Consider the following 27,398-nt stretch of genomic DNA (forward strand, 5'->3'; position numbering starts at 1 on the left):
CCAAAATTTTCTGCAACCTTTTGTACGATCTGATTTACAAAATGGCTTCCATTGTCGCTGTAAATTAATTTTGGGATACCATGTGTTGGTATGATGGTTTTACACAGAGCTTTCACTACTGTTATTGCATCAGGGTGTTTTGTAGGGAACAATTCTACCCACTTGCATCTACTATTACTAAACAATATTTATAACCTTCAAATTTTTTTAGAATAAGAATTGAATCAATAGGTAGTGAAGTATTGGTGTACTCGTGCCTCCATCCCTCCTGTTGAGACATGGCATTGCACATGACTCATAATTGCTGCCCATTTGTATCGGGATTTCGGGAGGATGAGTTTATCTTCTGGTCACATGTAAATGTTATTTGTTACTTTTGTGTCTTTCTTTAGCCAGAGTTGTTGTTCTGCTTTGGGTGCAGAGTTTCGCATATCTTTTAAGATATCCTGATTTAAATCTTCACTTTGTTGATGCATTTCAATATGTGGTTTTTGTGCCACTTTTTTAGCTTCCTAATCAGCAAAAGCATTTCCTCTTGACACATCATCATCTCTGTTGGTGTCTGCACATTTGCACACTGCAATCGCTTTTGGTAGTTTAACAGCTTCTAGTAAGTCAGTTAGCAACTGGGCATGTGTTATTAGTTTTCCCGTTGAGATTTCCATTCCTCTATGTTGCCATTGTTGTGAAAACACATGCAAGGTCGAAAATGCATACTGACTGTCTGTCCAAACTGTGACTTTTTGTCTTTGAATAGTTCACATGCTTCAGTTAAGGCTATAATCTCTGCAGCCCATGCTGAATAATGACTTGGAAGTTTTTCTGCTTTAAGTACTGTGATTTGAGTTACTACAGCATAACCTGTTGCATTTGAACCATCCATGTTTTTCCTAGATGAACCATCTACAAAAACATATTGGGAGTTTAGAATAGGGATATCTGTCAGATCAGGTCTTGGTAAGTGTAACTTCTGTGTTTCTTCGTGACAATCATGTGGTCGTCTGTTTTCCTCTGTTGGCATGAGTGTAGCTGGATTCAGCACTGTGCATCGTTCAACTATCAAATAAGGTTGTGACAGCAGCGTGTTCAGACATAAGTGTCTGGCTGGTGATAAGAATGTCATCTTGTTTTGTAATAATAGTATTGAAACTGCATGAGGAAGTAATAGTTTTAGTTCATGGAACAAAACAACTTCCGCTGATGCCTGCATGGCCACAGAGGCTGCAATGACAGCTTTTACACACTGCGGTGAGGCTCAAGCTACAAGGTCAAGTTTGCTCGAGTAATAAGCTACAGGTCGCGTTTTATCACCATGTTTTTGGAGTAGGACTGATGTCATTAAAACTCCTTTGCAGTCTGCAGTCTGGATAAATGGTTTTTGATAGTTGGGTAATGCAAGCACCGCTGTGCCAGCCAGTACTCTTGTTATTTCACAAAATGCTCCTTCAGCTTCTGGAGTTATTCAGATTAATTCTTCATTCATGGTCATTGGGATGTCATAAATTAGTTGAGTGAACGGTGATGTTAATTCCGCATAGTTAGGTACCCATGATCTGCAGTAGGTACAAAGTCCTAAAAAGGACATCATCTATTTCTTTGAAACTGGTCTGGGTGCCTCCCCCTTGAACTGCAACCTTATCGTGGTGGGGGAGTTTGAGCACCCGAATGACCCTCGGAGCTATGTTGTCGGGGGGCTTGCCCCCCCAGTAGGGTCTCCCAAGGCAAACAGGTCCGAGGCGACGGGTCAGACTAAAAGCAGTTCAAAAGACCCCTATGAACACACATAAGAGGAGCACGGAGATGTCGCCCGGTTTGGCGCAGCCGGGGCCACACCCTGGAGCCAGGCCCGGGTTGGAGGCTCGCACGCGACCGCCTGGTGGCCGGGTTCTTGCCCGCGGGACCCGGCTGGGCCTGCGGGACCTGGCCGGGCTCAGCCAGAAGGGACAACGCGGGCCCCTCCTCTTCATCCTCCTGTGAGCCCACCACCTACAGTGGCTTCCGTAGGGGTTGGGTGCAGTGTGGATTGGGTGGCAGTCGACGGCAGGGGCCTCGACGACCCAATCCCCGGACACAGAATCTGGCTTTTGGGACATGGAATGTGACCTCGCTGGGGGGACGGAGCCCGAGCTTGTGAGGGAGGCTGAGAGATACCGTCTAGATATAGTCGGGCTCACCTCCACTCACAGCTTGGACTCTGGAACCCAGCTCCTCCACAGGGGCTGGATACTCCACTTCTCTGGAGTTGCCCGTGGTGTAAGGCGGCGGGCTGGAGTGGGCTTGCTTATTGCCCCACAGCTCAGCCGCCATGTGTTGGAGTTCACCCCGGTGAACGAGAGGGTTGCGTCCCTACGCCTACAAGTAGGGGACAGGTCTCTGACTGTTGTCTCGGCCTATGCACTGAACAGCAGCTCAGAGTACCCAACCTTCTTGGAGTCCCTGGGAGGGGTGCTGGATAGTGCCCCAACTGGGGACTCCATTGTTCTCCTGGGGGACTTCAACGCCCACGTGGGCAATGACAGTGAGACCTGGAAGGGGGTGATTGGGAGGAACGGCCTCCCCGATCTGAACCCGAGTGGTGTTCTGTTATTGGACTTCTGTGCCAGTCACAGCTTGTCCATAACGAACACCATGTTCGAGCACAGGGGTGTCCATAAGTGCACGTGGCACCAGGACACCCTAGGCCGGAGGTCAATGATAGACTTTGTGGTCGTGTCATCTGATCTCCAGCCACGTGTCTTGGACACTCGGGTAAAGAGAGGGGCAGAGCTGTCAACTGATCACCACCTGGTGGTGAGTTGGATGCGCTGGACCAGGAGGAGGCCGGATAGACTCGGCAGGCCCAAACGTGTTATGAGGGTCTGCTGGGAACATCTGGCCGAGCCCTCCGTCCGCGCAGCCTTCAACTCCCACCTCCGGGAGAGCTTCTCACAGATCCCGAGGGAGGCTGGAGACATTGAGTCCGAGTGGACCATGTCCTCCACTTCCATTGTCGAAGCCGCTGCTCAGAGCTGTGGACTCAGGGTCTCTGGCACCTGTCGTGGCGGCAATCCCCGAACCCGGTGGTGGAAACCGGAAGTAAGGGATGCCGTCAAGCTGAAGAAGGAGTCCTACCGAGCACTGTTAGCTCATTGGACTCCCGAGGCAATCGACAGGTACCGGCAGGCCAAGCGAGCCGCAGCCCGGGCTGTGGTGGAGGCAAAAACTCGGGTCTGGGAGGAGTTCGGAGAGGCCATGGAGGAGGACTTTCAGTCGGCCTCGAGGAAATTCTGGCAAACCGTCCGGCGCCTTAGGTGGGGGAAGCAGTTCTCCACCAACACTGTTTACAGTGGAGGTGGGGAGCTGTTGACCTCAACAACTTTTGAGTAATCACTCAATTACTCTAGGAGTTATTAATGAGTAAATGACCATTTACTTACATTAATAATTAAAATTTTTCCAAAATTACTTCCAGTGATCTATTACTTTCAGTAATCTATTACTTACAGTAATTTTTTATGCAAGTAACCAACCATAAATCCAAACACAATCAATCAAAGACTATTTGTCCGGGAGGGGGGCAAATAAAGTCGCATAAAGCAGGCAGCACAAATAAATAAATAAATAGTGCAATAACAGACTACAACTACATCTCTGGGCAAATAAATAGCAGCAATATTAAAAATCTGATAATAAAAGCCTGGGTCAGATATAACTCCAACAAAGTGAAGGTCAAAGGTTAAATATGTATCAGAGGGTGCAGGAGGCAGGGATCAGCAGTTGTAATTTTTATGTTGAGATGGTGGGGGGATGATGTTGGCAGCTGCTGAAAGTAACTAAAAAAGTAACTTGGAATCTAACTTAGTTACTTTTAAAAACAAGTAATCAGTGAAGTAACTAAGTCACTTTTTAAAAGAGTAACTTGTAATCAGTAATCTGATTACTTTTTGAAAGTAACAGTTGCAACAGTGGTCGTCACAGGGCAGAAGCTGGAAGCTCAAAAAATCAAAGAAAGTGATTGAAGCTCAATTCAAGAAGTTGTAAATCTTCTGAAACAGCACTAGAGTGTACTGCAGACTCTAGTATGATGAAAAAACCCCAAGAGTTGGGAGCACTGTTTGTTGGAAAATCAAGAGAATAACAAAGACTTTGGAGTCAAGTTTATTATCGCTGTCACAACAATCCAAATTATATGTTGATTTGATTTTGTGTTGTTACCACTGATGTGACGCTTTTAACACCAGGCAAGGTCACCCTACGACCTTGAAGAAACAATCTTTCAGCGCACCCAGACGGACTGTCTGACAAAGTTTAACGTCGGCGCGATCGTGCCTCACACATCTGATTGGCGTCTTAACACTTTCTTCATCATCTCCGGCATCAATTCCCTCCCAGGTTGTGTGTGGTGGATTTTCAGCCTGTCCTCTGCTGTAAGTGGCTCTGTTTCCTCGCTGGCAGCCACATTCTGTCCCTGGCCTGACAACAGTGACACCGGCTGGATCAACTCCACCACAGACCTGCTGTCCAGTCCAGCATTATATAATGTCCCAGGACCCAGAATAACTTGGCCGTCATCTGTTCTCTGTTGCTTCGAAAGGGATGTGTCTGTCATGTGGGCGACATTCTGCAGAAACTGTTATTTAAAACTTCTGGTCCCAAGGACCCAAAAGGAAGAAATAGTCTCATTTCCTCATTTCAAATATAAACTGAGGTTAAACTGGCAGTGACAATAGTAACTTATTTGGCCGCTAAGAGCTAAAATGGAGTATATTATTCAAGAACAAGATTTTCAAATGGAAATGGAAAACTTTTGCTGTGTTTTTGTTATTGTTTTTTTTTTTACATGATAATGATGCTCAGGGCCACTGAAAACAAAATGTTTTAAAAATGCTCCGATTTGGTCTCCATGGAAACAAGGGAAAACATAACTTTTCTGAAATGCTGCTACTGCACATGTGCACCATGGTGATAGTGAATGGTTCTGCACATGCTCAGGAGCTGGACTATTTTTTTTCATTTGAGACATGTCAAATATTAATTTTTTCATGTGTGCAATCATATAAACACTCCATCCACCCACATACATATAAATATAACACATATATAAGCACATTCGTGATAATTCAAGTTACATTTCATGAAAATATATTGAGAAAAACTAGATAAGAAATACATACATATATACATTTTGTAGTAAAAAAAACCCCCAAAAACCAACTGTGCTTCCTCCAGAGTGTCATGATTCTCAGTCCATATTCTCCGACGACTTATTAGTTTTATTTTGACAGTCCCCATAATAACAATCCAACTTGGTGGTTTTATTTTGATAGTCACCGTAATAACAATCCACCTTGTGGTCTGTCCACTAGAATGTTCTCCCGTTGTTAATGTTTAGAGCTCATTGTTCTCTGCTGCATGTGTGTGTGTGGCTTCAATACAAAAATCACCAACAGCATCCACTTGTGGCCCAACAACTGAATCAACTGCAACATTTTCAACCTTTCTGCAGTTGTCGTGTAAACAGGCATTATTGTCAAAACATTACTGTGTAAACAAGAAAAAAAATAATGAAGTGTTTCGATATGAAATGTTGTTGTGTGAACGCGGCCTAAAATTAAATGAAACCAAAGTGTGTCAATGTTTATATTTTACTTAACGTCATTAATCATTTCCTGACTTCGTGGTGTTAGTACTCATGACGAAAATTGTTTATTTTCCTTTCCCTGTCCAGGTGATGTAGAGATCGGTCTGATGGAGCGGAACGGGGGTCTGGAGGTGGAAGTGGTCCAGGCCAGAGGGCTCACCATGAAACCCGGTTCCAAGGGGCCCCCAGGTCAGTCTGTGCCGCGAACGTCTTCATCCATCTGCTGTCCTAGAAAAGTAAATTTTTACTGCTTTTCATCAAAGGTGCACTGAGTGAAATCCAAGCTCAATGCAGTACCTATGTTGTGCATTGGGTGGCAGTGTTGAGGCACCAGTCTGCATTTGCTTTTTAATCACATGGTAATTATCGTGATCTAAGTTGGGTTCAGTGGAAGAAATATAGTAAACCTGTCATGTGTTACCCATTTAAGGTGTCTTTTTACATCATTCGCGAGCTGCTGCTGGAGAAGCCACACTCCTCAATTCTCCAATGCACTTTTAGCACTTTGTATGTTTTTTAGTCGTGCACTTGTGAAAATAAAAAGGAAATACATGGATCACCCACAAAGCTGACTCCATCACTTATTTTACTCACTGCTCAAACCGCTCTTCAGCCAGTCTGGGGCCATATCGGAGATCCGAGGCCCAACATTTATGAAGATGGGCCAGACCCAGGTGGCAGCGGCAGCTACACCCACAGACAGCGGAGAGAGCCCAATCTGTCTGTTTTGTCACCAGAAGATGACATTGAACATTTTCTGATTACATTTGGGCTCGATGCGCATTCGTTGTGATGGACATTCAGGACTCAGATGACTAGGACAAGGTGAAAGAAGCAATTCTTGCCAAGTAGGAAATAACAGAAGAAAATCGTCGTTGCTTCAGGTCACTCAAAATAGGGCCAGATGAGACGGCACGTGCGCTATACGTTCGGTTGAAGTACTTGGTAAACCGGTGGCTCCAGCCTGAAAAAACAAGAAAGAGTGACATACTGGAGAAGATTATCCTGGAGCAGTTCTTCCGCATGGTCAGCCCAGAGCTCCAGGTATGGATCCGGGAGCGTGATCCTGGCAGTGCAGAAGAAGCAGCTCGTTTGGCAGAAGCCTTCCGAGCGGCACGTAAAAGGTCTAGAGGCGGCTACTTCGGACGGGAGCCGCGCTTCAACCAGCCAAGCAAGTCCATTGGGGGTGATAGGTGTGGTTCTGTCCCTGGGGGTAACGTCAGCAAGCCATCTCCAGCTTATCCGTCTCGCTCAGGACCAGCGAAAAAATACTCAAATAGGACACAGAACCAGGAGGTCAGATGCAACAACTTAGGCCATACACAGCAGTTTTGCCCAGCTTTAAAATCTAAACCCTCTTTGGTGTGTTCTGTACCAAGGCCAGTTTCAGTACCAACCAAAGGGAGAACAACACCAGTATTAGTGAATGGCCATAAAGCCGAAGCAATGTTGGGGCTCGGATCTCCGACATGGCCCCAGACTGGAGCGGTTTGAGCAGTGAGTAAAATAAGTGATGGAGTCAGCTTTGTGGGTGGTCCATGTCTTTCCTTCTTTTTATTTTCACAAGTGCACAACTAAAGTGCTAAAAGTGCATTGGAGGATTGAGGAGTGTGGCTTCTCCAGCAGCATTAGCTCATGAATGATGTAAAAAGGTGCCTTAAATACACTTCCCTCAACTGGGTGAAACCATTAAATACTCCATAGGTAATAAAAGTTAACATTGGTGTCTAAAAACCAAGTTAAAATCCTCCAACCCAAAACTATAACTTAATGAAACAAAACCACATTTTCGTGTTGTCTCCACAGGTGGCCGGATCTATAGACAACAGAAGAAAATTCAGTAAATAAGTTAAAGCAACAATTATGTGCAAATAGCTTGATCTTAAACTGCTGTGTGCTTCTTAAAGTGCCGATGAACATTTAAAGTTCTGAATAAAGTGCTGTGGGTGCTTAAAACAAGAAACGAGCTGCCTGTTCGTTACAGTAGTCTATGAAGAAATGTATACAAATACACAGCTGCATTTTTTTGTAATAATATTTCAAGCTGGTTTGTGTGTGTGTTTTGCACTTGAAGAATAGTGCCATTAAACAAATGCATGCATAAGACATCATTTGCACAAGACGTTTGTCTTTTGGAAATATTGCACTTTTCCTGTATTTGCTCACGTACGATTGACGTGTAGTGATTTGATGGAGCAGAAGAGTAACACTGCCATTGTCCTAAATGTCCATCTATTGAGCATGTGCAGAAGAAGTAGTTGCTATGACTTCAGTGCACAGTAGCAGCGTCTGAGGTATTTTGAAAACTGGCACCTTAGGAGCAGTTTTTGAAAAGGTTGCGTTTTCAGTGGCTCCGAGCACCGAGTGGTTTATGCGGACACCTTAAATGCAGTATAAGTTGTTTGTTTTCACTTGAAAACCTTGTGTAAACAAGGCCGGAATGAGATACAATGACGTTCGATATGTTAGTGGAGGAAGAAAGAAATCTCTCAAGGAGAATTAATTTAAACAATTAAGTGAAACTTGACATAAAATAGGTAATATCACATAATAAACCTTAAAATATAAGTTGAGGGGAGTCAGCTCGTCACAGTAACGGGCTGAGCTGATTCTTTTCCAAACTCTTCAACAGAAGAAATGAGACGGAGCAGATTAACCCACCCTCCTCTCCCATCACTTCTCCTCACTCTCTCATTACCCTCTTTCTCTACTCTTCTTCACATAGCACAGCTGCTTCCATATCTTCATTGTCTTGACTTCATTGTCTTCCATTTCTCTTTAACCTACTTTTTATTCTTCTGCTTCACGCTCACCTCATCTGAATTCAGCTCTGCCCTGATAGGAGGACTTAGCTTTAAGGGAACAGGTGGATTAGGGTTTAAAGTCGACGGTCCTTCAGTGAGGATTCAATGTGAAATGAAGGGAAAAGGTGGTAAAATATTGATTAGACTCTTCCAACAAAGCACAGCGGAAGCACAAGCGGACATTTCAGATTACGTACACATGAACAAGTTGGAACAATCACTTAAAGGTATACAGGAGGATTTTCAGGAATTTTAGGAAAGAACCGCCCTCTCCACCGTTTGAAAAAAATGCGCATGCGCAACGCTGTACCTGCTCCCGAGACGGAACGCCTACTAAAACGCGTGCGAGAGACGTGCACGAGCCCAGTTCTCCTCGTGCACGCTCTGTTTACAAGTCACAAGTCGGCATCGCTCACATAAGCTCACTTTACAAGAAGATTTGCACCAGAGGGGGTGAAACTGTGTAAAAATGTCCGAGAATAATGCGTCGGGTCGGCCACCGGCATGATGAGAACCGTGTGGAGTGAGCTGCGCGCAGGGACGAGCACGTACGACGGGCTTACGTCATATATCACCAGAATGATTGACAATTGGGAGGACCAGTTATTTTGATGATCCACCCGGAAGAAGAAAATCCTCTACTATACCTTTAAGTTCGAGTGAAGGTCTCAATTACACAAGAAAGTTTCAAGTGAAAGCTTAAATTTTGAGTTTGGAAACACCTTTTGGAAAAAAATTCCCATTTACACAGAAATAGCAGAATGGCTAGAAAGGCGGGTGCGAGTGGTTGTTTTTGTAATGAAACCAGACTTGCATGCACACAGAGGACAATACTGTCAGGCTCTTTTCTGTGTCTGATTCAGTTTAATGTGCTTCGCCCGCCCACTGTTCCTAAACCCCTTTACCTTTGTGTTGCGTTGCCAGATCGTCATTGTACTATTGTGTATTTCCACATGTTCATCGCGTTCTCTCGTACTATGGACTTAATCATATTTTCAACTAGAACAAACACTCGGTGGAACCCATATCTTCACCAATGCCACATTTGTCATCATGGAAGCCAATGGATTACAAGGTTATTTGATCCACCACGCCACTCCTTCCATCATTTGTCCTGGTTGCTTGTGTTAGGATTTATGGTTGGTAATTAGCATAAAAAATTACTGTAAGTAATATACTACTGAAAGTCATAGATTACTGGAAGTAATTTAGGAAAAATTGGAATTACTAATGGAATTAAATGGTCATTTACTCATTAGCAACTCCTAGAGTAATTGAGTAATTACTCAAAAGTTAATAAATTATCAAAAAATATTTATTAATGACTTTAATGATTTTTAATTTGAATAAGTTGATTATTTATCAAATAAAAATTGAATCGGGGCACCACCAGCTAAGCTGGAAATAGCTAATACCAAATTTCCGTCTCGTTTGTCAACAGGTTATTTAAGTTAGTTAATATTCCTCTGCAAAATATAACAATCTTAACCCTCTGGGGCCTGAAGCATTTTGTGCCGTTTTTCACTACAATGGATTTTTCCTTTATATCTCAGATATAAAATCCTTAAACCTTGCCTTTTTTGGTGTCATTTTGTTCAGGACAACCTCATAAATGCATTTCTGAAGTATTTTCATCACTTTGGCATACTGTATTAAAACAGTGGATCTAAAAACACCATAAAATTACAAATTTGGGTGGTAAAAACAGATTTATTGACTATAAAATTCACAGACATGGTTAACGAATCATTTTGTTTACTTGTAAAGTAAATCTAAACTATAATTAACTAAAATGTATCAAAACAGGACTGAAAAAAACAGCTATATACAGATATTTACAGTGAAATAGAAGCACTGCCTCAGGCGTTTTTGTGAAACTATTTGCAAAAGGTCACACATATAATGTCAGGTGAAGACAAATGATTTGTGCCACTCAAAAAAACAGATTGTGTCCAACACAACACAGAGGGGCACATCACACATGGCATTTCCATGAAGTGTTTTTCCTTTTCTTGTGTTCCTGCAGGCAATGTTTACATTTTAGCCTTTGGCTGTTGTGGTGGAGCTGGAATGATGGGGACAGGGGTGGGGGACACGTCTCCTGGTCTGGGGGACACCTGTCTCCTCTCTAACAAAAATAAGCTGAGGTCTTCAATATTGCCATCAGAATCACTCTCAAACTCAATGTCAGACTCGATGCTCTGCTCCTTCAAAAAAAAAATAAAAAAGTTGGAGCGCCTGATTGACGTTCATAAGACGTCATTGTTTTTTTAAAAAAAAAAAAGAGTTCACTTGAAACTAAAAAACACTCTAATCTCACTCACTACACACTAACTACACACTCACTACACACTCACTACACACTCACTACATGGTCAAATCATGATAATAGTCGCTTTTTCTCTGATATAAATCTGAACTCACTCTCGCTGTCTCCGTCTCTCTGTTTACTTTTTCACGGGTGAACTAAACAAAATGACACCTCCCACTATGGAAACTTTTGATTGGACATGGGCTCTTCTTCTCAACCAATGAGTGAAAGGTATACTGGCACATTACAAGTGTTGTTTTTTTTGCTGCTCCGTTACTTTCACTTTCACTCCTGACCGGTCTTCTGCACCTGACGCACTAAAATGTCGCGGAAAAACACGGACACATTTTTCCTCATATCTCCGCTTTTATTTGGGCGATCAACATCATTTAAAAACGAGCTTGTAGTTTTATATCTGCACTTTCGACACGGATTGAAACACTGGACCAGATGACGCTGTGCTGTGACGCTACTGCCTTTTCAAACGGTCATGTGATTTTGACGCTGCAGAGCGTCAATCGGCCCCAGAGGGTTAAATAACAAGGGAGGTGTGAGATTCCAACGCAGACTGTTACAAACCAGTGAATTGTCAACAATACACAATAATTACCAGGAATCGATCAATTCAGCAAAAAGGCGTTTATTAACAAAAATGCATTAATTCGTAAATAATTCAGAAATGATTTATTAAACCCTCACAATCAAGCAACAAACGTCATCTAACACGGAGATCTAATCTACTAAACAGCAAACACTATGTACAAAGAAAGAGGGTGTGTGAGTGTGTGGAAGCCTGAGTGGGGATTAAATGACCACGAGTGTCCACCAGGTGGCGGCAGACCTTGGAGGGTCAGTGTGTGTGGGTGTAATGACCTCGAACGGACACCAGGTGGCGGCAGGCGTCTGGTTCGAGGCAGTGACCGTAACGACCACTAGGGGCGCGGCGGCGCACGGAGGGAGAATGCAATGACTCGACTTGTCCACCAGGTGGCGGCCACTCAATAGATTGCAATCACCCACGCGGCCACCAGAGGCGCTCGGCGCACTCTTTCTGGACGGCGTGACGTCACTGTGCTCGTGCACGGCTCGTGAGCCTGCTTGGAGCGCGCCTGGGGTCTCGTCGCCGAGAAATCCCAGGGACAGTGAACTACACACGGTCCCAGAAGTGCGGTGGAGAAACGCACGGGAAGAGGAGAAAGTTAGTTAGTGAAGAGGAGAAAAGAGACAAGAGGTGCAAGAAGGAGAGATAGAGAGACAGAGCTCTACCGAATGTACAGCTGTCCAGCTTACCCAGGAAGTCCAAATATGCAAGTTAGGCAGGATTAGACTCAAGAAGCAGAGGAGGAAGCTGAGAGAGAGAGAGAGAGAGAGAGAGAGAGAGAGAGAGAGAGAGAGAGAGAGAGAGAGAGAGAGAGAGAGAGAGAGAGAGAGAGAGAGAGAGCTGCACGGTGCGGAGGTTCGCGTGGATGTGAATTCAATGCAAGACACAGACTGCTTGAAAACACGGGATCGGCGTCCCTGAGTTCAAACAGAATAATAAAAACACCACAGCAATATTAAAACCATGTTATTCTAAACTACCTGCCCAGACTCTCAGCCTCACTTAGTTGGATGAGGGTGAACGTGCTTCCGTGGCCGGTTGAAATCCGTTGATTTCCGGCCGCAGGCGGGTTTCTCTGGCGTCCCAGAGAAATAAACTGAACTCGTCTGTGGACAAGGGAAAAGTCCACAGGATGATCCGAGGGGTAATCAGGCGCTTCTTGTGAAGAGGGAGGGAAGAAGAAGCGGGTTCAGGTCGGCATGCGGGGAGTGGGCGGTCGCAGCACACATTCGGGATCCAGGTGAAGAAAGGAAAAAAGGAAAAGGAAAAAAAGTAATTCCATGGTTGGTTCTCGGTTCGTTCAGCGGGGTGCGTTAACACGTGGTCCTTTGTCTCCGTGCGAAGAGGTGCGTCGTGTCGCGGCGCACTTTCGGCTTGGAAAAATGTGTGTTTGCGTTTGAGGCTGGATTTTATACCTGTTGTTTGTGTTCCGGGTTACCACTGTGCTCAGGGAGACGTGGACCAATCCTGACGGGGCCCACCCCGGAGCTTCCGGCTGGTGAGGGACGTTTTGGGTCCCCCTGCCATTGACCTGCAGTGTTGCACCGTGCTGGGGAGGAAGACCCGGGTGGAGGTCACATGACCAATGGCGAATTTTTCCAGGCCTGAGCATGTGGTCTCTTTGTTCTTAAAACGTGGTCCCCCCTCCCCCTTTCCATGAGGTTGAGTGACCACTGGACTTTGGCTCCAACACTTGTATTGCTTCAGGTTATCACTGTTTGACACTGATGTACATACATTTTACTATTTCTGAGTGACGCCCCCCCGACCTTTGACCCCAACCACAAACCAGGATAATGACATCACTGCATCATGTGGTACAGCAGAGAATAGGGAATTAATATTAAACATATTGGCATTGGTTTGACTTCAATCGGATTAAAAATGACGGTGTTATGACGAATATACGTTTTTGACCTTTTTCTAAACGAGAACTTGACCTTTGACCCAACTGCTCTCAATAGTAAAACGGGACCATCCTTAGATAAAGACAAATCATCAATGGAAATTTCATGAAATTCGGATGAATAGTTTTGGCAGAAGCCTCGTCCATAGCAGCTGATGCTTTGACCTCCACCATTCGGTGCCTCTCTCCACATTGTATGTGGCAGTTTCTCACAGCTTTTTACCATTAACGTCTCAAAATCTAATCATCTGGTTCTTGGATCATGATAAATCATCCCTGACAATCGTCATGCAATTCAGGTGAGTAGTTTTACATACAAGCCAATAAATACATGCAGCCAAATACACAGTGGTGTGCAGTCAGGGGCAGCAAGGCACTGCTAGCCCTATCAAAAATTATTTGTAGTTTTTTTTTAATAATTAAAAAGTGATTCTGAAATCTGTGTCTGGAATCAATTAGTGACTTTAGCAACATTATCCAGAAGATGACCGGTTATATTTTGTGGAGCCCAAATCACCTATTTCCTCTAAATGCATCACAGCTCCTTTCCTCTGCTGGGGGCCAGCGGTAAATTCATTAGGACTAATCAAACAGTTGAACAGAATATTTAATCTGGATGGTTTGCTCCATCATGACATAGTGTTTTGAAGGCAATATGATATTTGCCCTCAGAGGAGATGGCGTTTAAACTGCAGCGCGAGAGCAGGATTCGGTGTTTGGATCATTGATGGCGTATTAAAACGAAACCGTTCGACGACTGAAAATTATTTTCTGCATTATTGAGGAGAGTCTCCTATCATTTAATAGGTTATTGAAGTCGATAGATATTCGCGCTCAGAGTCGCTCGTGTTTGTAAATCTTATTTTGAAAGGCAAATTGCGGACTTCCTGTTGGATTTAGGTCAGGTGTACCAGTGTGTGACTTGTAGGGCTGAATGAGATGAACAATTGACTTTTGGTTTGATCCCTCTACGACATTCCTACAGGCCGTGATCGCCATTTAAGTGTTTTTTGGCGGCGGTTGTAGTATTTGTAGATGGCGCGAGAGAGCACATTTTGGCACTCTGGGGGTAATTATTTACACTTTCGCATAATGCCATCCAGCGTTAATGAGCGTGCCAAATTTGGTGAGCATGTGAGCATGTTTAGGGGGTCAACTGTATTCTCCCACAGAGGTTGAGGGGCTGTTTGGGGTGAAAATCTTACATGAGACGAACAATTACGTTTTGGTTTGATCTTGTCTAAGTCTGGTTCCTTCGAATCCGCACAGACAGGGAGTGACAATCTTTCTCCCCGAGAAGAGAGAATAGATACAGTGAGTTATAAACTTACAAACCTTGAGAATGGATTAACACAGGAGTTTATTACATAAGACAGAAAAAGTACCGGCCTTTACAAGAATATTCTTGGGTCCTGAAGCCGTTCACTGTGAATAGCTCTTGCCCAGAACCACCTTCATCAAGAGCGACAGAGAGAGAGAATAAGAGAGAATGAGAATCAGAGAGACTCTGACTCGCGCCGGAAAATGCTGCTTCTTTCATAGTCTGGCGGTCAGTCTCCGCCTTCCTGTGCCTGTTTGATGGAATTGTTTAAGGGGGTTGTGTGAGGGGGTTGTTTGAGGAGGGGGGCCTGTCCCCCCAGTGAGCTTCACACAAACAAAGAACTGTACTCAACCCCCATCGCATGTCACCGGCCTTTTGTTGCATGTCTTTCACCCCCGAGGCTTATCTAAGCTATTTATGAGAAGCCAGGTCACGCTAAGTTTGGTCAATTTTAACAATCTCTCTACGACGTTCCTACGGGCCGTGGTGGCCATTTATATTTTTCTCTGTGATGCTCAAGAGACATTTTAGCACTCTGGGGGTTAATTTTGACATGTCCTTAATTCTACCACCAGTCTTTATGAGCGTTTTTTGCATGTTTAGAGGTACATATTGGGCCTCAAATCTACCCAGGACGGAAACATAAAAAATAAAAGAATAAGAAACACTACAAGTACAATAGGGTCCTGGCCTCCAGGCCCAGGCCTCCTTTGGAGGCCTTCCGCCTTGCTCCTTAATAAGAAACACTACTACTACTACTACTACAACAACAATAACAACAACGAAGAAGAAGATTTGTGTACATTTCTTTGCATTTCTAAGTGCTGCAGAGTAAAAAAAATAGTTAAAATGCAAAAGATTATCAGGTCAAAGTTGAAGAATATATATAATAAATCTGAATTTAAAACTCAACACGGAGGATGATCAGTTGCGAAGTAAAGACTTTATCTAAAACAAAAAACAGAGGTTTGAGAACAGATTAGTTATTTTTCAATCTTTTTTTTCTTCAAAATGACATCCTGACTGTTGATTTGTCTCATTCAGCTTTAAATTGAATTTACATTCGTCTAAAATATTCCACTTTGTACCTTCAATGATTTGGAATTTGCAGATTCCAGAGCTTTATGACTGCTTCACCAGCCAGTGACAGCCTGCAGGGTAAATGTTCACGCTAATGGAATGCAGCTTCCAAAATCTCACTGATGGTACTTGAAGATATGAAATATTCAAGATTGAATAGAGGAAATTGTGTTCCCATCGCTCAGGGAGTTCACACTCTACATAAGTCAGAACAGCTTTTGTTTCTAAGAATGCTGAACTGAAAAATACTGTTTGTCACCTTGAATTCAACCATTTGTAGTCGGAACGGCCTCATATTTAACTTTGAATACAAACTAACTCATGCAAAGGATGGGCAATATACAAATGACAAATATGTGACAATAGATGGCCTAAGAGAGGAAGAAAACCAAATTTGATGTGAAGACGACCTCGCTGCACGTAGAAACCAGTGTAAATTGTTGAATGTTCAATCGTATGAAGAGACTTGCTGAAACGTGAGCATGAAAGTTTGTTTCTATCTGCTGTGGTTCCAGCGGCCTACATCAAGGTCTACCTCCTGGAGAATGGAGTCTGTGTGTCCAAGAAGAAAACCAAGTCTGTCAGGAAGTCTTTGGATCCGCTCTACAACCAGGTCCTGGTCTTCTCTGAAAGTCCACAGGGCAAAGTAGTGCAGGTGAGTTCTGTAGTGTGATGCACAAACTCTGCTCACGTTTTGCTTGTTTACTACCACATTCTACCACAAGTCCACGACGGGCTGAGTGCTATCTATTTACGCGATGTCCCTGAATGTATCACTCAGCTCCTGCAGTTAAAACCGTTAAAACCAAACCAAAATCGCGGCTCGGACGCAAGACGTTCACTTTTATTAGTCAATTAGTTCAGTAAAATGTATTTCTGAAAACATGTGAAACGAGTGTTTGGCTGATGTGAGGGGGCGTGGTCTGCAGGTTCAACAGCTTCTTCTCGGAGTATGAACTCTCCTGCAGAACAAAAAGATTTTTGAAGTCACAGTTGAACTTTCCTCTTGTTCTCATGGAATCGGCGTGAACCCTGCGGATAATCACGTCACAAATAAAAGTCCTGAGGGGCCAGTTGAGGAAACTTCCCTCAATAAAACCTCCAAACATTTAATAAAGAGACAAAAACATGAACAACACAAATGTTTTCAGTAAATTTAATGAATAATAACAAGAAGGCCGTTGCTCGGCTAATCCCCCGCCGGAGGGCTTTATATTTTCTCACAAAGCCAGCTCTAAGGCAGCACACTTGGTACACTAGAGGGTGTTCCATGGGTCCTAGTAGATAATTATGTAGAATCTGAAAGGTCTTCTTCATAAGCTATGTCAAAATACGTCTCCAGAGCCCAAAAGGTGTTTTTATGCACTTAGTGACCCTGTGACCTGATATGCAAATGAGGTCATGGTCACCATGGTGCCCCTTCTCCCCAGGTGGAGTGTCCATGTGTGAAGTTTGGTGACTGTGGGCCCAGGAACTGCTGAGAAATGAGGAGAAATGTTTATATGAAAATACATGTATTGTGCAACCATGACGAGCAAACTTCAGACCCTACCAATCTTCAAGGTCAAGGTCAGGTCACTTGGTGTACTGGAGGTTATCCCTGGAGTGTGTATCATGTGTGTATAACATTTCAGAGCCCTAGCTCAAAAACCTCGGCCTCCAGAGCCCAAAATGTGTTTTTAAGCACTTCGTGACCCTGTGACCTACTTAATATGCAAATTAGGTCAAGGTCACCATAGTATCCCTTCCCCCTCTGAGATGTATCCACATGTGAAGTTTGGTCACTGTGGGCCCAGGGGTTGCCGAGATATAGGTAGGAACGTTCGAACGGACGGACGTACGGGCGTACGGAGACTGTTTCAAGATCCCCCTTCGGGGCCTATCAGCTATGGCGGGGGATAATAAAACATTTAACAGATGAGTAGAAGTACGAGTAGGCCTACTAACTTTTACCTTCTTGAAGTACCGATATGAACAATGCTGCAAAAACTCATGTATTTTACTTCTCCTTAGTGAATTATTTTCTTTCACTGCAAATATTATAAAGTTTTCTACATTTTTCTCACTTCTTTCTTTCTCTATCCTCTCTCTTCTTCCTTCCCTTGCCTATTCTTTCTTTCCTCTCCTTATATACTGATTTTTTTTCTAGTTTTTCTCCTTTTCTTTAGTTTTTCCTTTTTCATCCCTTAGAATTTTTCTTTCTTTCCCATTGTGTCAATGTTTCCTTCATTTTTTCACTCTGTTTATATTCTCTCACATTTTTTTTTTTCTTCTGTCATCCATTTGTAGTCCCGCGTTATCTTCCCTTCATAGTGGTTAAATAACACACACGTGTGTGTGTGTGTGTGTGTGTCAGTGTATATCTGCAGGGGGGTGTCGTGGCATGTTGAGCGCCGCAGCTCCGCTGCTCCCGTCGCTGTGTAATTAGTCACTAAATGCCTCCCTCTTAATTATCTGCTGTCTGTGCCACCATCCTCTGAGCTTCATCAAACTCATTCAGGCTGGATAAAAAAAAACACTGAAATCAGCAGCGCTTTTCAATTTGTCGCTTCCTGGTTTAGTAAAGCGGAGCGCTGTGTGATCCTGCGCCGGAGTTTCATTGAGAAAATATTTTTTAATGACTCCGAGTTTCTGCTCTACTTTTAACCCACAAAATCAACATTCTGCTTTAATTTCAGAGAGTGGATGAGATTAGGGGAATGAAAAGTCCAAACAGCTGCATTGTCCGCCCATTATTATGACTTTCTGTTTACTTAGGCCCCGCTTGTATGACAGTGTTTAGCGAAAAGGCATTGTTTTTTGCCTTTTTATTTCAGAAAAATATAAAAATGTACAGGGCAAAATTTGAAAATGATGTAGTTGGCATGCCAAGCCACAAGGTGGCGCTGTAGTGTGTTTTCATAGTGAAAGGACACACACATGCATCAGAGAACTATTGGCTCTGAACATTAACAATGAGAGAAAAAGGACATTGTAGTGGACAGATGACTAAGTTGGATTGTTATTACATTGATTATCAACTATAAAAAAGTATTTGTTCTTCTGGGATGTAATTTGATTATATTTGTGTTTAAGGTTTATATCCAGGTCACACATCCAATGTGTATGGCTTTGTTCTTCCACTACGTTATTTGTGTGATCATCCATGAGGAACATTGCTTATAGGGTTGCAGTCAAAGCAAAGTTATGTAATATATGAAATGTAACATTTTAGGTTCTGATAATTGAAAAGTAAATGTTATTTTTAACATAGTAGCAGGTTTTGTGAGGTAATTTGACGTTGGCTTTGAGGTTAAATCTCTTTCAAAATGGCTACTTCTCTGCTGCTGTCACCACATAATTATCAGCTAACTGCTTCCTTTCTAGTATCATCTAACTCCTTTGCTGCGCTCTCTCTTCTTCCATCCCCTATCATCGTATTTACTCTATTTTTCCCCCTTGTCTCCCTTTGTTTTATGCAATTGTTTCCATCTGCTCTTCATGTTAGAGGTTTGGTTTTGTGGATTTTTTTTGTTTACCGTGATAGTTTTTGAGTATGTAATCACTGAAACTATCTTGGCTTCCTCTGTTCCACCGTCCAATCACAGACAATGTTCCTCAGCGGGCCACACGTTGATAAAACACACAGTATTAAAGAACTGTCTGATATAGAAAGTAGCTATCACATTTTTTTCATTTTTAGACATTTCTACAGACATAAAATAAAAATAAATGGAGTCAACCAAGTCATGATGGCTTCTATCCATCCATCCATCCATTTTCTACCGCTTTATATGGCTTCTAAATATGTTGAAATACCACAATGGACCACAAAATGGTGTATCAAGTACTGTTGAGCCAGTCCAACAAGAGAAGAAATACGGACTGGGTGAAGGGACACGTATTGACCAGTGCCACCCAGTTCACAAAAGTGACACGACGTAAATCCTACAAACTGCAACTTTAATGTTTTTGAAAGAACAAATGTTATTCTCTATGTAGCCCTCAAACTCAAATCCCAATATACGGCACCTTGGATGGATATGTCTCACTGGCCTGGGGACTGATTTAGTAAGGAAGCTACAAATTTCTTTAAGATGAATTAACTGACCAATAATGCTCTGCTTAACCTGCACAGAGGCCCAGTTCGCAGATTATTTGCTAAACTGTTAATGTGCATGAAACCAACCAGCAAATACTCAACTTTACTTTCACCTCTCATTCAAAACCCAAATCGGAAGACATTCATATAATCACACAGCGTAACATTCACAATAACCCATTTAATTCCTGAACTGCACAACAATATTGGAACGGTGAACCATTTGCACTGAAAATAACAGTTAAATACCGGGGATTTTATAGTGTAGTTCATTGGTACCAGTTGGCACGCTTGTTGGAGTTAAAAAGGAAAGAAAGAAACCGTGGAGAAGATGTGTACCTTGGTGGGGTTGAAACAGATCACCTTCCCCCCAGTGATGACCCCTGCTGTGTGTCTCCTCTGAGACCACCTCTCAGAAAAGCCAGTGAGAATCCACGTGCACTCACGCCTGCCAAGATGACGTTCAAGTCCCAGTCTCAGTAACCTGCCTTGTCCTCTTCATTGCTCCCGGTCGTGGTTTTTCCCGCCAACAGTCCAGCACCGGCCCGCGCTAACCAGCGAGCTAACCATCAAGCTAGCTCCGGCTCCGGTCGAGTGGAGGGGAAACTTGCTCCACTGCAAGTCTCACCTCACGCACAAAACACACAAAACGCACAAAACACGTGTGCAGGAGAGCAACAGTCCTCAGCAGACAGCACCCCGACCACAGGGTAAAACTCTGTTGGTTTTCCTCTTCTTTTCCGTCCATTAAACTTTCTTCCTCCCTGTTCTTTTTCCTCTCCTTACTCTCCCGTGTCCGCACTAGTGATGATCAAATTGTTCAAAACCCGCGAGTCACTTTACTGAACAGTGACTCACGAGTTTTCACGTTCATTAACTCGTTCACTGAGTCATTTTTGCTACAGCCTCCTTGTAGCTCGGCCGCTAAGCACAGCAGCTTCCGGCTCCAGACATTCACATGCGGCAGTTTCAGCACACTGGAGTCAGCTTGTCGGTGTAGTTCAGCGCGAATGACCGACTCACCTCCCCTCAATCGTTCAGCTCACATGCCCGAGTCAGCTCGCTCCAATCGTTCAGCTCACATAACCGACTCACCTCCCTTCAATCGTTCAGCTCACATGACCGACTCACCTCCCTTCAATCGTTCAGCTCACATGACCGACTCACCTCCCTTCAATCGTTCAGCTCACATGACCGACTCACCTCCCTTCAATCGTTCAGCTCACATGACCGACTCACCTCCCTTCAATCGTTCAGCTCACATGACCGACTCCCCTCCCTTCAATCGTTCAGCTCACATGCCCGAGTCAGCTCGCTCCAATCGTTCAGCTCACATGACCGACTCACCTCCCTTCAATCGTTCAGCTCACATGACCGACTCACCTCCCTTCAATTGTTCAGCTCACATGACCGACTCACCTCCCGTCAATCGTTCAGCGCACATGACCGACTCACCTCCCTTCAATCGTTCAGCTCACATGACCGACTCACCTCCCTTCAATCGTTCAGCTCACATGACCGACTCACCTCCCTTCAATTGTTCAGCTCACATGACCGACTCACCTCCCGTCAATCGTTCAGCGCACATGACCGACTCACCTCCCTTCAATTGTTCAGCGCACATGACCGACTCACCTCCCTTCAATCGTTCAGCTCACATGACCGACTCCCCTCGAAACTCGAAAGAGTCGTTCACTGAATCGGTCAGTAGCACTTCCGCTGTGTCGTTCACCTCATGAGCGGTGAGCGCTGAGCCCTCCCCCCCTCCCTCACCTGAAAATCTCAGAGTGACGGCGGAGAAAAAAAAAAATACATTGTTTGTTTCACAAAGCTTGTAAAGATAAATACATGAATAATACATGGCTAAATACACAATAAACAATGTTAAAATACCACTGTAGCGTGTATTGTGTTACATTTAATATTGTCCCCTATAATTAGTTCTGCCCTATGAACATAACATTATTTATTATTAGATTATTTATTAGATACTAGTAAAAAAAGAAAATCAGAATGTTGGAAGAAAAAAAACTATAAAAACATATGTATACATTAATATATACTGTATATCTTCCATTCTGGATGCCAGGTATTTATTCAGTTTAATCATTTATCTAATTTATTTTCTGATTCAACTAAACCTCAGAAACAACACACATAATCTAGAATAAGGAGACCAGGATCACTAAAAACTAATGTGTACTATTGTTTATTTTCCTCAGAAGTGTTTCATCATTTTACTATGAATACATGATTCTCCCCCTGGTTCATGTCGCAGTTCAGTTGAGCCTCCAGGTCCTGGAGCGGGTGGATATAGTGCGCATGCGCAACTGAATCAAATGACTCAAATGACTCAGACAACCGATTCACTTGGATGAACGACTCAAAAACCCGTGAGTCCGTTCGAGGAGTCGGGTTTCTCATCACTAGTCCGCACTCTCCAACCTCTTTTTCCCGCCCCCTCTGCCCTCATAGGTTAAAAGTCAGAATATCACCAACGTGTCCCTCCTTGATTGACACCTGTCTTTCCCTATGGGCGAATGGAATGGTGCATGTTACATTCATTAACAATAGGAAAAACCTAAATCACCCAATTCTTATTTATCCCAAAATGCAAAACCTTGTGCGTACAACAGAAAATGAACAAACATATGTGTACAGTAATGTGTGAGGTAAACGGGGTACTACATCTACAAATCATGTGAAAAATACATGGAACTTCATTGAATCATAATGAGTTCTCAGTAAAGTAAAAAAAAAAAAAAAGAAGTAATATTTAAGGAGACGCACTCGATGCACACGATTTAACCATTTTAGAGCCATGAAATTAAACTAAATCAAGTTAATAGATATTTACTTCCAAAATGGTCAATAGGATCTAAACGTTAAACAGCTCACATATTTTCCCTTTTTCTGAATCTAATTTCTCTCCATGGATTTGCATTGTCGAGCTGTCCAGTCTTGCAGTGCTTCTTGTGCTAAAATGTCCCCGGTTCGAGTCTCGGGGCTTCAGAGTGTTTCTGTGTGGGGTTTGCATGTCCTTCCCATTCTTCCCTCTCTTCTTCTTTGAATCCAAGGACCAAAAACATGCGTTTCAGGCTAGTTGCTGATTCTAAATTAAAATGTTTTGAGTAAATAAACTCAAATGAATAATCAAATTCAACTTTATCTCTTTCTGAACCATTTTCTACCATTCTCTGTTTGATTTATTTCTTTTCCATCTCAGTTATGGTGCAGACGGGCACAAGAAGGACATTACTACTAATCTTATCGTGTGGTTTTTTTTATACTTTGAGGCTTTTGAGTGAAGCGCCACTTTGGCGAATTTTGACATCCAAATGTGCCTCAGTGGGCAGCAGCTGCCTCCGTCCAGTCGTCCTGATATCCAGCAGCAGAGGTTCAAGCATTGTACTCATCTCTGGTTCTGAACAGGTCACCAAAAAGCCAAGAACATTAAGCTTCTGTTGACAGTGCCTTTGCTCTTCCAGGAAAGCTTTGGACAACGGGGATTTACTCCTGTTTAGCTAAAACAGTATTAAATCCAGTTTAAACTCTGGGTATAAAAGGTCTGGCCCCAAAATGTTGCCGCTAAAAATGCAAAGGAATCGAAAGATGATGCTGAAGTGAGAAACAAAAGGGGGGGGGGGGGGTTACCAGCTAAGAATTATACATTGCACTAAAGCACGTTGCAAAATGAGTGGATTAGGACAAAGTTTTTGTCTCAGACAAGAAATCTGTTCCAATCCGCTCTGTTAGTGATGTCAGTGGATCAGATTAATTGGTCCGGTACCAGGTCCAGAGCCATCCTGACCATATCAATTAAATGTAGATACGTCAGGTCCGTTGGTCCCGGACTGAACTGTTTGTGGAGATCCAGAGCTACTCACTGAGCAACGCACAAAGTCACACGACTACTGTAGACTGACAAGAGACAGATCACGTAGGATACCTACTGATAAAAATCCTGAAACAGTACTCTCCTTTCTGGACCCAGGAAGAGTGCTGGACTCCCCAGCATCTTTTGTCGTGTCTGATGCCACAGAATCTGCTCTGTTTGCAGTGAAAACATGTGAAAACACGTTTTTGCATTTACTCTGCAACATTTTGAAAATGATGTAGTTATCATGCCGGGCCACAAGTTGGCACTATATTACAATGTAAACATTAAGAATGGAAGTTCTAGTGATGTGGCTTGGCAAACGGCCTGCAGGACTGATGGAGACACGGATTCTCCATCTTTAAAGACATGGAGAATAGATTGAAGCAGCTTTAGCCTCTGTGGAAAGGAGTGAGATCTCATTACTGCTCGGTTCCTCTGGTCGAGCTGCCAGTGCCAGAAACACACACACACACACACACACACACACACACACACACACACCAGAGCGCTACACGAGAAGACACACGCAGCTGACGGATATTGATTATTTTGTGGGCCGGCTGACAAGGAGTGGAGGCTGTCTGAGATGAGCCCAGATGTTATCAGGATGTCAGGAGGCAGAGGACGAAAACCATACAGCCACAGACAGGACACTGTCTGTGCTGCCCCTCCCCCCCCACACACACACACTGTGCTGCCCCTCCCCCCACACACACACACACAAACTGTCATGATTCGATATTTAGTCAAATCTGAATTAATTGTAATTAACCCAGCCTCTCTGGGAACACTCATCCAGGGTTCTGGGTCCACTGTTTTCCTCTTGACATTTTATGACACACCCTCACTTTTATGCTGTTTTGTTTTTTTTGTTTTTTTAACTCAATCAATCATCTTTTCTGCTGATTTGCTTTTCCATCAGACTCTGCTGAACTCGTTCACAGCTAATTATAAAATGTTACCAAGCTAATTCAGCATGCTATCATCGTCGTGGTGGCTTTACTGGAAAGGCAGCGTGCTCAGTTTGAATTACAAACAAACACAACTGCACACAGTCAGTCATTGGTGTGTTATACTACAAGTGGGCCAGTAACGCCGATACCGCTCCGATCATTTTTAATATTCAATGTTAATGCATCATCAAGGTGCTAGTTCTTTATACATTTTAATGACCTTTAAGTGGCTTTATGATTTTTCCTTTGGTTTATTAATTACTTGAACTTACAACAGAATTTGTAGAGGTAAACAGAAAACACTTTATTACCATATTAAAAAGATTGGTTCAAACAACAGTAACAAAACGTTTTTCTCCCAGCCATTGTAATGTCTGGATATTTTCTTTGAATAAATAGTGGGACAACAAAAACTACACTTCGAAAAACCCAAACATGCTACAACTCCACTTCCCACAATGCTCTTGTTATTTAAAATGGCAGGCTAAGCATGTAACACAGGAGAGAAAGTTAAACGAAGTACCGATCTCATTGCACTGGTATCGTTCGATATCGATACCAATGTAGGTATCGATATTATCAATGTTTGGATCGATCTGCCCAGTAATACGGTCTGCACAGCTGCAGCAGCTTCTATACCACACATTTTAATTCAGGGGCCACAAACAACCCAGTTTCATCTTGAAAAGTAAAATAGTGTCATAATTACCTTTAAATGTAAACTTTTTTCAAAAGTTCTAATTAAGCTGTTTTTTACTGTATGTGGGGACAATGTTGATGTTTTAACAAAAAACAATGACTCACGATGCAAAATGACAACAATCTCAACATGAACTCCAAAATATATGGAAAATACAAAGAAATGGCCCAAAAACGTGTTGCATTGAAAACTTTGACCATTTGCTTGGTGGTTTGGCCAGGTTGGAGCCTCTTGCAGTCTGGTTTTCGCCCACAGGCCTCATGATTCACACCCTGTTCTATATTGATGAACAGTGAACATGCAGCAAATACTGTAGTTACAGTTACTCTACAGGACCAGCATCTGGCACCTCAGATACTGACAAAACCGTGTAGAAGACGGATGAATGGATTTGACACTCAAACAAACTTCCCCTGATCTTTGATTTTCTCATTTACAGGTCATAGTTTGGGGCAACTACGGACGGATGGACCGGAAATGCTTCATGGGCGTCGCTCGGATCTTACTGGAGGAGCTGGACCTCAGCACGATGGTGATTGGTTGGTACAAGCTCTTCCCTACCTCCTCGATGGTGGACCCAACAATGGTGCCACTCATCCGCCACTCATCGCAGATGTCCCTGGAGAGCACCATCCCCCCCTGCTGTGAGCGACCCTAAGACTCACACAAAAGAGGTTTCATTTCCATGTTGCAGCGAGGACTCCCATCGTTCGATGAAGTTTTTTGATATTCCCTGTAAACCCAGACCAGCCGGCTGGCGCCACCCTGGAGCCAGGAGATGTTAAGTATCTCACTCCGGGGTGCTGTGGCCGGCCAACTTATGGCAATGAATCACTTTCTTGGCTGGAAAAAACGACATTACAAACCTGTAGATCCTCCTGGCACTTAATGGAAATGTATGATAATTCTTTTGATATCGTATCAGATCATTTCCTCAGACTTGAGGGAGGCCACGTTTTCGTTTGTTGTTGCAGACTCCAAGGAGTCTTGCTCTCTTCAGATTACGGGGAAATAAAATAAAAGAATCCCTGCTTAACAAGGATACTTCAAAGGAAGGCTCCATTGCCGACATTGATCACATCCTCCTGGGACGACGATGCACCACGGGCTCGGCTTCCTTCGATTCCCATTCCCAGGACTGCTGCTTGTCTTTCCGTGTCCTTGTTATGAGGCCGTCCATCCAACAGCCCGGAGAGCGAGTGCGATCCTCCAGCCTACCACTTTGTTCCAGGAGGAAGATGAGCAAAGCAGGACTGAAAGGACTTTTATCAAGAATCTAATTTATTTGGTTCAAGTGACCAAAAACATCTTGAAGTATTTTTTTTCTTCCTGTGTCTCATTTGGTCCAGTTTGGTTTGGTTCCTTTGGTATTTGTAGACCGTGCATGGAGACGACATCAATGAAAGCCCCTTTCCTCTTGTGGATCATGGCGATCAAACCAAAAATGTAAATTCCCCCAGAGTTCTGCCGGCTGTCTAATCTCCCAGTTTACTGGGACTGAAGGTATCTGCGTTTATTTCCAGTGCTGCTGAGTTTAAATTACTTCATTAATTTGCCTTAAATGAAGCCCTGGCAGGATTTGTGTTCTCACACTTAACAGTAACTTAACGTTTTATTGCAATCGATCACGTACGAGCCGATTCCTTTCTTATTGTTCATCTATGTTGATGATGCACTTCAATTAAATCAGCTTGCATTGTGTTTGATGAAAATCAGAAAAAAAACAAAAAACCTTGCTGTTAGTTGAATTGTTGGCACGCAGATTATATACTGGTAGTGTTTACACAACTACGTGTAAGTACAATCGAGACAAATGTGTTTGAAATCACATCATCTGAAGATATTTGTTCCTTCCACTCATGTTTTATTCAGTCTTTCTCGACACATCATAAAACAGACGTGGCAGACAGCAACGGTATCCTCGCTCTAGCTGTAAACTAAATTGGATTTTATGCACGCATTATCAGATTATGATTGGAATTCAAATGGCCCGGCCATGAGCGCATGTAATTAGCACATTTAAATCGCATTAAAGCTGATACAATCGTCCATGAAATGGCCACGTGGGGGAAAAAACAAAACAAAACGTGGCAACGGGCTTCATCTTGCAGGTGACGATGAGCTGCAGTGTTAAAGCAGAG

At 43.3% G+C, this 27,398-nt stretch overlaps 1 protein-coding gene across 1 annotated transcript in view; it reads left to right on the forward strand.

Annotated features, from left to right (window-relative positions):
- Nucleotides 1-25,915, forward strand: part of rims4 (regulating synaptic membrane exocytosis 4) — a gene marked incomplete at its 3' end in the record, with an annotated part of 107,440 nt that extends 81,525 nt beyond the window's left edge. The window contains exons 4-6 of the mRNA XM_080494513.1: nucleotides 5,708-5,809; nucleotides 16,159-16,298; nucleotides 25,697-25,915. Of these exons, the coding sequence (XP_080350639.1) occupies nucleotides 5,708-5,809; nucleotides 16,159-16,298; nucleotides 25,697-25,915 (461 nt within the window). The remainder of the gene's footprint in view (nucleotides 1-5,707; nucleotides 5,810-16,158; nucleotides 16,299-25,696) is intronic.
- Nucleotides 25,916-27,398: the final 1,483 nt, after the last annotated feature.

Source organism: Blennius ocellaris (genome assembly GCF_963422515.1).
Source record: "Blennius ocellaris genome assembly, chromosome: 4".
In the NCBI taxonomy this organism is placed as follows: domain Eukaryota; kingdom Metazoa; phylum Chordata; class Actinopteri; order Blenniiformes; family Blenniidae; genus Blennius; species Blennius ocellaris.